Here is an 11,549-nt window from a genome sequence, read left to right as displayed (position 1 = left end):
TAGAGCAGTGGCTCTACTGAACGAACGCATCAGGAGTACGCTGAGAAATCTTATGTATAGCGGAGCTGACATTGTAGTAGAAATTTCTTTTTTCCTCTGTGAAGCAGTAATGAGTGTTTTGTAGTATTTTTGTGAAGAACAGTTTGTGTCAGAAAATCTTAAAACATCAAAACGTATGGTAATACTGATGTTGGCGCCTTCCGGTGTCATCTGTCCACATCAGTTACTAGCCAATATTTTTCAGAATATGTACCGTGAATCCTTCAGTATTTGTGTGTACGAGCGGAGACGTATGTGAGAAATTATACTCATGTAACTAGTTACGCGTAGGAGATTTTCCTTTATTGACGGCGGAATATGTGAATTTTAGTAATTTCTATAGGCAAAAAGTAGTAGTACAGTGGCTATAAGATAAATCTGTACAGTAGCGTTTAACGTATGTTTAGGTCACAAGAAACTTGGCAGTATGTTTTGAAATTCCTTTTTATCAGAAAATAGTCGGAAATATTATGGTGATAAGTTGTGGATTATGAATTTTTCAGAATTGTGCAGTATTAGTTTAGCGGCAATAGTGACGTTTATATGCTTCCGTATGGTCAGCGGTTTGAGTCAGTGTGTTGAGTTTGGTATGACAGTCAGTATTGTGTGTTTTTGAGCGGCAGAATTCTTCAATGTTTCAGTCCGAGAATTTGTGAGATTTTCAGTGGCAGATTCTCGATTTGATTGCGGTATTTGAATCGTGTTTGTGTTGAGAATTTCTCATCAACATGTCTAAACGTAGCGAGATTATTAAGCAGCACAGTGGTGCTCGAGCTCTGTTGTTTCCTGAGAATGCATTCGATGATCGCGTGAAAGTGGCAGACAGCGTGAGAGAGCGTGTGATGGAAGATCTTTCTTCCAAGGTGCTCGATTGGCACGTGAAAGACGATCTGAAGAACGAACCTAATGCGGTTAAGACAGCGGAGAAACCAAATGCCGAGACTCCAGTGCAGTCTCGTGAAGTTCCGAAAGAATCAGAGAAGACGATGACCAGTGGGTCTCAGCAGTCAGCGCTGAGTAAGGAAGAAGCAGACAAAGAGTTCTTTCGCAAGTATTATCGTCCTTATAATCTTCCGAAGCCGAGAACTGATCCTCACTTTCCTCATGGTTGGTAGCGGCCATGTCTGTCCTTGTGCGGAATTGTTTTTTCTTGGTATTTTGTGATTTATCGGTGATTATAGCTTTTATTCAGAGATTTTAGAGAGATTTCTTTATGTTTGCGGTCCAGTATTTCTCAGCATTTCAGATATTTTATTGGTGGATTTAGCGGTGTTTTTGTTCAGTATTTAGTTGCGGATTTATTTAGAGGATTTATTAAAGCTTTAGTTGTCGGTATTGTGCGTATTGTTTGTTGGTGGATTAAAGCGGTGATTTTATGGTGCTTTTGTTGTCAGCGGTTAGCAGTGTGTTGTCATAATAACAACGGCAGTAGTGGTGTTGGCGCCCCCGGTACCAGCAAACCTCACCATTCACTAGCCGTCTGCAACACCAAAAATCCAGTAAACACAGGAGAAAAAGTAGAATTATAGAATATGAGTAATTATTATTGCACGACAATGGCGCGTAACTGTTTTGTTCCTAGTTATTGCGGATGTAGGAAATGTGCATTGCGGCATCTAAATTCAGCAATATTGTAGTGTCGAAATTGGTAGTGTAGTGGCATCAGGCACAATCGGATAGTGCAGCTCTTATGTTTCGTCTGAAGTTTGCTTTGAAAAATGAAAAATGATTAAGCATTGTGAATCTTGAAACTTTAACTTTTGCAGGGTGCAGTGATATTTTTATTTCGGTGAAATTCGTAGTGGCCTAGTGGCTGAGAGATCTCCCTGTAGTTATTCAAGACGAATAGTGGTAGCGATGATCGGAGTTCAACTCCTGACTTTTGATTTTTTGTTTCGTAGCGTGTTTATCTTTAGTAGAATTATCAAATTTCGTAGTAGTCGAGTGGTTATGAAGTGGCGCTATAGATCTGGATATTGTCATCGGTAGCAGTATAGCCATGGTTCGAAACTCGAGCAAGCTGTAATTTTTATCTTTCGGAGTAGGTATTTTTGATATTATTATGAAATGCGTAGTGTCCGAGTTGTTATGCGATAAGGTGTACATCACAAGTAACTCTAAGGCATCCAGTTCGAGTTCGCGAGTGGAGTAAATTTTTGCGAAATTATCTTTTTGGAAATTCAAGAAACATTGTGGTAAAATTCATTATGGCATTTAGTATCAGTAATTTTTCTGTATTAGCGGTGTTGTAGACTTGTAATTTTTAGTAAATGCGTAGTGGCGCAGGGTACATGCTTTACAGATCATAGTAGTTTCTGTCAAATAGTAGGACAAGTAGGTTTCGAGTTCAAACCCGTGCTAGCAGTAAGATTTTTTCTTTTTGCATCTAGTGTCGAGCAGATGAATGACTTTTTATTTTTAGTAAATTGTAGGAATTGTATTATGAAATAAGCAGAAATCAGAGAATTTCTTATGGCAGAGTATATGGAGAATTGCGGTAATATTTACCGGATTGTTGTGGTCAGTTATTCAGTAGCAGTTTTGGGCGTAGTAATTTACGGCATTTGTTTGTGAAAATTCGTAGTAGTGCCGCGGTATCAGCGGTCGAACTATGTAGCGCTGAGTCAGATTTTAAACGGCTTTACTTCCGTAACACTTGTTCGATTCCCCTTAAGGGCGAACTTTTTGCAAAACTCCTTGTTCTGTTTTTGTGTTTTCGATATTCAGTAATTATTATTGTTGATATTTACGGCGGAATTACTTGAGAAATGTTGAAGCTCGTATTTGTGGTATTTATGCGGATAAGTTTTTCATACTTTGTATTAGACAGTGTATTATTAGCGGTTTTAGCAGTGGCAGTTTGTCAGCAGTTTTACTTTGCATTTTTATTTAACTTCGCAAAACACGGAATCCTTCTTTCGTATCGAACATCGCGGCAGTATCAGAATACGCCAGAAAAATAAAATCAAAATAGAACTTTTCACCAGTGTTCATCGCAGTTGAACAGTATTCACTTGGTAATTTGTGCAGAATATACAGAATAAAATCGCAAAAGGCGATCTGAATAAAATTGAACGTAAATATACAAGACGTAAGAGAAAAGATAAAAGAAATAAAATCAATACAGCAATACAGCAGACACGGTAAAAGACTTCGTAAACTTTAGTTCTTCTTGAAACGCTTAGCAGCAAGAGTTTTCAAATGCAGAGATCCATCAGGTTTACGTGAGAAAACCATAGCAACTGATTTTGGCATATCTCCACGTGTTTCAGTTCCAGGTGCGTTAGGACGTTCAGCAATCACGGTAGTAGGATCGCGCAGCAGAGATAGTGTGTCCTCAGCAGTTTCGGTTTTTGGCAGTAGCGGAATAGGATTTGCGGCCAAGAGTCCACACAGAGGCATTGGTCCATGCATCGCAGCAGCATCGATTTTCATGGCAGTTTGACGCAGAACACTTTGTGCATCGGTTCCGAGATAGGGAATTCGTACTTCGATAGTAGTTTCTTCGCGAGCGCAGCGATCACAGCCACGGTTATGTTCCTGAACCAGCATACCTGTAAATAATAGGAATTAGTAGGGAAATTAATCCGGATAATTAGTTGGGAAATTAATATTTCAGAAATTGCGGATAAATTAGCGAAATTATACAGGAATTAATTTTGTAAATATTTACACGGAAATTGAAAATATACGGAATTATTGTACGGAATTAATACGCAGTAAATTATAAGTGATTATGCAGTAATTATTTATGCGGAAATAAGAGGTATAATAAGCGGTTTTATCAGATTTGTAAAGTTTTTGATCTTACCGACTCCTCGTGCTAATTCGTCCGATAGTCCTTGAGTTCGTCGATCTGTCATTTCGCGGTATACGATCGCACTCACGAACTTGTCTCCTCCGATAGACGTTAGGCATCCAATTTCCAGTAAGAAGTTTCTTTCCTTGTGGTAGTACTTGATCCAGTTGTGTAAGCAGACAGTGTACGTTGTTCGGATGACGCGTTGAATTTCGAATTTCGTCATCGCGTATCCTCCTTCCTCCAGCACTGTCAGAATAGCATTTCGCAGTTGCAGTCGTGTGGTAATTTCCTCGTTGCGATCCCGTTGAATTCGTGACGATACTTCCAGGAAACAACGTCCCTCTTTCACTCTTTTGCGTAGAAATCCAGAACTTACAGCAGTCTCGATGTACTTGTCGATGTTCAGCATGGTGAATTCATGATGTGCGTTGTTCAATGTAGCCTTCAGATAATCAACATCCACGTAGAATCCAGAATCGGTGTGGTGTCCTATGATAGTTCGGACAGCGAACTGAAAAGCCTCATACAATCGCATTTTTCGTGTGTGAAAACTCGTAGTGTCACGATCGAAAACCTGTTCGATACCAACATGCAATCCAGCAGGAGCAGTAGATAAGGAAGTTATAGCGTTTATCATAGCGGACATTTCGGTAACTATAGGTCACGCTTTAAGGAAATAAACGTCTCAGTAATTTCGGTAGGAAAACTTATAAGGAAACAGAACTGAAATTTTTTCGGAAGCGGTGATGACTTTTATAGGCTTTTAGCAGGAAATTGTGCAGTTTGCTCAGTGTATGTGTGTATCGCCCTTGTATGGCAGTGTGTCAGTGCAACTCGTAGTACGTATGTTCTTCTCATGTATTGTACGCCTCAGTACTTTAGCGCGTGTTTCAGTGCAGATGTACAGTTTTTCTTCTCAGAATTATGAAATTGTTAGTTTTTGCGGTCAGATTTTCAGATTATCAGATTTTAAGTAGTAGGATATCTTTTTCCTTATTGCACGACTTGCGCCCAAACGTGGTTCAAATACGCGGAAATAACCTTCTGAATAGGAAAAGTCAAACTTTGCTATAATTTCAGTGTAATTAGTAGCGTATGGTTAACCCTTGTGGTAGGGTTGTTGATACCAAATGGTATATGGTATTGTGGTACGGCTGATATACCATTGGTAAATGGTATATCAGGCAGGTGTCAAATGGTAAGATTTACTACCAGATATACCAAATAAGATCTGATATACCAGAATGCCTATGGTAATACCAAAAAATCTTTTTGTTCGTTGTGCAGGAACGTAAGAGGCCGAAGATGGCTTTTAAAACGTCGTAATACGCCGTTACGGCGTTTCGTGTGCTACTTCACCTCACCGTTTAGCAACTTCAGCGCAAATCGCTTAACGTTGCATTTTTTTGCTTTCTGCAAGCAAGGCAGCATTTATTTTTTCCCCACAATTATTTCTGTAAGGAACCGTCGTTTTTTTTTAGAATAATCCTTAATTGCCATCCTTACGAGCTCGTATCATGAATCCATCAAGTAATACGGCCAGTTCAGGCAAGGATCCTGCACCCACTGAAGATCAGTCAGACTCAGGTGAGTTTCTTTTGCTGTTTGCGGGTCGACCCGCATTCTGTTACTATTTCAGAAGTGGTGCTTGATTTACTTGAACGTTTTGTAGGGGCAAAGCGAATGCGAACAGGTCGTTTACCCATCTGGCGGTATTTCGACCGTGGCGCCAAACAGGTTGCTCATTCTAATTTTTGGGAGGCGATTTGCAAAGAATGCGTTGCTAATCTGCCGTCTCCGAAGGCCCTGCGCGGCGAAAAAGTGCATCTGGAAAACCATTTTTACAAGTGTGAATTCATTCCGCAGTCAGCTAAGGATGCATACCGCAAGGAAGTTTCTGTTTGGGTCGACCCAAAAACAAACGAAGGAGCACACGTTGTGCCACTGCTGTCATCTGCGGTTTCAGGCGGAAGCGCTGCAAAAAAGCAGGCGAACACGGAATCTTTTTTTGATCGGCCACTGGCAAAAAACGAGCTGGGGGATTTCGAGCGTCTTCTTGCCGATATGTTTGTCTCGGGGAACTTCTCCTTTCGAGCCGTGGAGGATCCTCGATTTATTCGGTTTTGGAAATTTATGCGACCAGCGGTGAAGCCACCAAGTCGATTTGTGTTATCGACTCGCATCATCCCACAGCGCATCAAGTCTGTTGAAAGCGACACAGCCAAAGCTTTGTCATCGCAACTGTCTGTTACTGTGACGCTGGACGGTTACAAAAATGCGAAGCATGATAAAGTTCTTGGTAAGTGGAAAACGGTGGTTTGGGGATGCTAAGTAAACGAGTAATTTTGGTGTTGTTCAATTGAAGTGTAGGTCGACCTACAAAAATCTACTTTTTAGGTATTATGGCTACTGTCAAAAACAGTCAGGGGGTCGAGAACCATTTTCTTTCGACTGAAATTATTTCTTCTCAATCATCTCGGGCTGAAGATGTCATGGAAAAGATCGAAGGCAGTTTTACGATGTTGGAGCAAAAATTCAAGGCTTGTGCTCGGACGGTGACGTGCGACTCGGATGCCGCCCACGTGAAGGCGAGGCGGTTAATGAAGGAGAAGTATCCAAGCAAGATATTCCTGCCTTGCAGCGCCCACCAAATCAACCTGATTGTGAAAGATGTCTTGACATCTGTCCCGAAATTTTCAGCAATTTGCAAGAAAGCGGTTGACATTGTTTCGCTACTAGCCACGCGCACGAAAGCATTAGCCGTTCTTCGAGAAGAGCAAATGAAGTACAATGGCAGCACGACAGCAATAAGCAAGCCTTGCGACACTCGATGGTACAGCTATAATAACATGTTCCGCGCGATCGCAAAATCGCAGCTACCCCTCCAGGTTTGTAGGTCGACCTACAATTGTGTTTTCCGTTTTGTTAAGCATGAAAATTTGACAGGGCATGGTCGCGCGGCTAGCAGACGACCGATCCAAGACCGAAGGACTTGCAAAACTTAAAGTCACTATTGAAGATGCAGCATTTTGGAGTGGCCTAAAGAATGTTGTCCAAATACTGGATCCTGTCACTGTCGCTCAAGGAATCACAGAGACGGATGGATGCACTTTAGCGGATGTTATCACTCAGTTTGCGAAAATTTACCACGTGTTCACCGCACTGAAAGATGATGATTTAGCGGGGGTGTTAGGGTCGACCCTAGAAAAACGCTGGCAGAAATTTTATGATCCGTCACTGTTTGTTTTGGCTTTGATACTGGACCCAGCGTCCAAAATGAAACCATTCCGCACGTCTGGGCGTTTCAATTTCGGGGTTGTGCTGCGTTGGGCAAAAGGATGGTATGTCCGCTTATTTGAAGCTGATGGAATGCGGGTGATTAACTCCCTCATGGATTACATTGAGAACAAAGGCATATTTGGAGATGAAGTTGCATCGAATCTTTCTTCTGTGGAACGTTATTGGAAATACGTACAATATGAGCACAAAGAGCTAGCCACCTTGGCTTTGGAACTTTGGCACGTCGTCGTGCATGCTGCAAGTTTGGAGCGCGCTTGGAGTCAGTTAGGATTCGTGCATGATGACAATCGATCTAACTTAAAACTGGATTTAGCTACGGGAATGGTGGCAATGCGAATGAAATTTCAGAAAGAGGATATTATGGCAAAACGGGAAGCGCAGCGAGTCGCAGCTCTAAAAGAATCGCTGAAGGTCGACCTTCAAACAAACAAGAAAAGCTCGAGTACAGTAGTCGAGATGGATGAAGATGGAGAAATTCAGATAATCTCCAGCAACAGTAATGACTGCAGTACAGTTTCAGATTCGCAAATTCAAGATGGTGCAAGCGCTACGAGTCAGTTCAACTCGGTGTTAGAAGCTCTCCTAGAATTTGAGGAATGTACGGATGACGAGATTAATGATTCAGTGACTGATTTTTACTCTCTCAGTGATTTGTTTGGAGGCAAGAATGTGTAATAAGTGGATTTGCTTTGTGGTAACTTAGCATGGTATTCAAACGCTAGCAAAAAGCCAATACCACAGTGTAAAATAAAATACCAGGTATTATTGATAATACCAGTGGTACTAACTGGTATACCACTGGTATAAACTGGTATACCACAATACCAATACCACTAACGCTCCTCAGTGGCTGGTATCAACAACCCTACCTTGTGGTATGGCAGTTTCGTGTGCCTATGTGTTGAGAGCGATGACAGTGCAGATTTGTTGTGGTTTTTACTTCAAAGAGATACCGACAGTGTTGTGATTTCGTCAGAACAGTGAACTCCTTTGTTGTGGTTTTTCGATTTTTGATCTTTTCGGTTATCATGCCTCCTAAAGCGACTAAGCGTATCCAGAAGCGTAAGAGAGAAGCAAGTTCTTCTTTTTCTTCTTCTTCTTCCAGCAATAGCAGTTCGAGTAGTTTTGACAGCAGCAGTAGTGTTAACTTTGCTGACGAATCGGAAGTGTCCTTCATTTCGATCTCCAGTATTCCTTCGAATGAGTCAGATGTGACGGAAACTCAAAGATTTTTGGCAGATGTTGACCCTTACGCAGTTGATTATATTGTGAGAGAACCTGATCCTGAAATTGGTAATCGCAGTGACGTAGCAGATGTTGAGAGTGTGCACAGCGGCAACTCTAGTGCAGGTCTTGAGAAATCAGCGGAAATGTTCGATTGTCATCAAGAAGACGGGAAACGTTATAAGGTGATATCTACGACCGATACTGAGAGTTTTACGACCTTGATATCTACTCCCAGCGAAACGTGTGATGATGAGGATGAATGTTTGTCGGGTTCAACTGGTCCTTTACCTAACACAGCGGAGAGATTAGCTAATTTGGCGGATGTGAATGTTGAAGTTGAGTCAGATCGCAATTCGGAGTTTGAAGAGCAACCCATGGTGTATCACGAGAAAACTCCTCCGAAACGTGATGACAAAGGTAACATAGTCCTTCATCCTGGAACTCGTTTGTTTTTGAATGGCGTTGTATATGCCGGAAAACTTATCAGTGTGAAGAAGTTTAACCATTTTGTGCGTAATATGTCCAGAGAACGGAATCGGTATCTTAAGACCCAGTATTTATTTGCTCATCCTGATTCGATTGAGAGTCTAAACTTGATTGCGCAGTTGCATCGGAAGAATGACAGCGTCGTCGACTTTCCCACGCGGATGATGTTCAATGGCGGGTTATTGCATTCGCAGCATGTCGATAAACCCTCCCCAGCAGCAGTGCGGAAGAGGCAGCGGGAAATCAGTCCTGAAATTGTTGAAATTCCTTCAGTTGTGTTGTCGCGTGAATCCTCTCCTGAAATCCCTGTTCAGTCTCGTAAGAAGCAACGAACTCTGTGAATTTTTGTTGTCGGTTCGTATTTGTTGTGTTTTTACTTGGAATGGCGTGTAGTATTACGGTACCTACGCGGAAATTGTCTTTTGATATTTGCAGTCGTCGTACAGGAACGGTAGTATTTTGTGTCAGTGCTTTTCGCGGTATTTTCTAACTTTTACTTCTGTTGTACAGATCGGTGTATTTTTGTACTATGACGTATTTCACTTTTTATTCGTTGATCGGTGTGATCTGTGTGATGCGAGTACGAATTGTGGATATGCGGTTGTTCAGTCATTAAAATTTGTGAGCGTGTTAGCGCTAATGCGATTGCGGTTTTGCAGTCAGAAATCAGTGTGTCGTTTGAGAACTTTGAATTCACTTTTTATCTTTATTTGGAGATTTTATTTTGCGACCTTTTCATTTATTTCCTGGTCACTTTTGCTTGGTATTATGGATCTTAATGCAGCTTTTAATTATATGGTAGATGCTTTGTGTAGTAATGGTCATCAATATCAGAATCAGTATGGTAATCGCGGAAATTTTCGTGGTCGTGGCAATAATCGGCGTATGAATTATTATCGTCCTTATTCTCGTGGTGGTTATCGTGGAAGAGCGTATAATGGATATCAGAATAATATTCAGCAGTGGCAGCGTAATCCTCAGTATCCTTTGGAAAATAATGGCGGAAACGGTGTTAACGGTGTTCAGTTGGTTGTTCCGGAGAATGTACCTATTGTTGGAGCAGTTTTGCCTGTTGTGAATAACCCTGGTTGGCAAGCTCAGAACGCGGAAGTTGTCCAGCAGAACATGGCGGCTTTGAATCAGCCTGTGGCGAATGAGGAAATGGATATTAACGAAGAGAACATTGTTCCTCAGCAGCAAGGTCAGAATGCCGTTGTCGGTGTCGCTAATGCTAATGGTGTTGTTGGTGTGAATGATCAGAATCCTGTGGCGGTTGGCAATGTGGTGAATCCGGAAGTTGTGGCTCAAGTTGCTAATAACGTCCAGAATGCGATTAATGGCGGGAATGTTGTGGCTGAACCTTCTCAGAATCCTGTAGTGAATGAACCTTCAGTTGTGGTTCCTGGTATTGCGTATGTTCCTATGAATGGTGATGGAAGACCTCAATATCCTTCTATCAATCCCTCGGATCTATTTCAGCGTAACGCAGAGGAAGAGCGGCGTAAACAGTCAGCAGAGCGAGTTCGTATGGCGGCGGATGCTAAACGCAATGACTTGTCCGGGTTGCAGTCTCGTTCTTCATATCCAGATGTGCAGCGCAGTCGTCTTCGCGTTCAGTCCTCAGATAACCTAGTCGCTCCTGATCCTAGAGCCCATCGTCGTAACAATTCTGTTGATAATTCTTTGCAGTCAGCCTGTAACCCTCAGTGATGATGTCACGGTTTGTAACCTTGAGTGTTGGCATTTGTTGTCATTATTCTTGCGGCGTATTGTAAATTTCTTTTCGCGTTTCTATGTTCTCAATTTTTGCTGTATATACGTTAGCGGAAGTCAAGTTTAAGTTCTCACTTCGGTCGTGTGTTGAATAAACGTTCGGTGTATGGATGAAGTATGAAGTATGGAAGTGTGAAGATGAGGAAAAAGCGGAAGTAATTGGAGCAGTAGCTTTGGAATTACAGGATATTTTTCCGTTAGCTCATATGATGTTCCATTGCATTTTAGTCGTGCAGTATGATTCGGTAAGATTTTAGCAGATGAGTAATTTCGTAGTGCATTGGCTCAGTGATTACAGTCTATAGGCAATCTTAGCGGTATTAACGGGTGCTATTGCTCAGTATTACTATAGCTTGGTGAAATATTGTTTTGCAGTTTGTAATCTGAGATTTAATTTTTCATTAAACTTTGTAGTAAATGGGCAGTTGAGTAATAGTATGAGTTCGTGTAGCCTAGCAGTGTAAATACGTCAGCGTGTTGCAGTATTTCATTACAGTCCTGTTGTTCAGAAATATGATTTTGCGGTATGTCGTTTGAGCTTTTACTTTTTGTGGATATTCGTAGAATTACGGCTAGTAAGACTAAGAATGCTTCGGTAGCGGTCGGCATTAACACTCTTCTATCAATTTTGATGTGCTGTAGAATTCTTAACATTGCGGTATGAGAATTAGAGTTTTAATTTTTCGTGGAATTTCGTAGTGTGAAGGCCTTGTAGCATTTTCGGCAGATGCAGTAGCGGCATTCTAGCTTTGTAGTTCATCAATCGACTCACATCAGCTAAGAGATTACTTAACATTAATATGCGATATGCGGTTTTGAAATTAACCTTTTGTGAAAATATGTAGTATTATGGCAGTATGGATATTCAGTGTAATCTGTCAGACAAGATGCAGTTAATGATCATTGTTTCGAAATAGCTTTT

General features: G+C 41.4%; 1 protein-coding gene across 1 annotated transcript; it reads left to right on the top strand.

The window, feature by feature from the left end:
- Positions 1-5,291: 5,291 nt before the first annotated feature.
- On the top strand, positions 5,292-10,872 carry LOC129602163 (uncharacterized; the record flags this gene model as incomplete). The annotated part of the gene is made up of 7 exons (XM_055501130.1): positions 5,292-5,428; positions 5,514-6,140; positions 6,239-6,729; positions 6,788-7,739; positions 8,399-8,785; positions 9,657-10,283; positions 10,856-10,872. Coding segments are annotated over exons 1-7 (3,171 nt in total), but the record flags the coding sequence as incomplete, so codon positions are not given.
- Positions 10,873-11,549: the final 677 nt, after the last annotated feature.

Source organism: Paramacrobiotus metropolitanus, unplaced genomic scaffold, assembly GCF_019649055.1.
Source record: "Paramacrobiotus metropolitanus isolate TYO unplaced genomic scaffold, Prichtersi_v1.0 Parri_scaffold0000347, whole genome shotgun sequence".
NCBI classification, from domain to species: Eukaryota; Metazoa; Tardigrada; class Eutardigrada; order Parachela; family Macrobiotidae; genus Paramacrobiotus; species Paramacrobiotus metropolitanus.
This window is presented reverse-complemented; position numbering and strand designations above follow the sequence as displayed.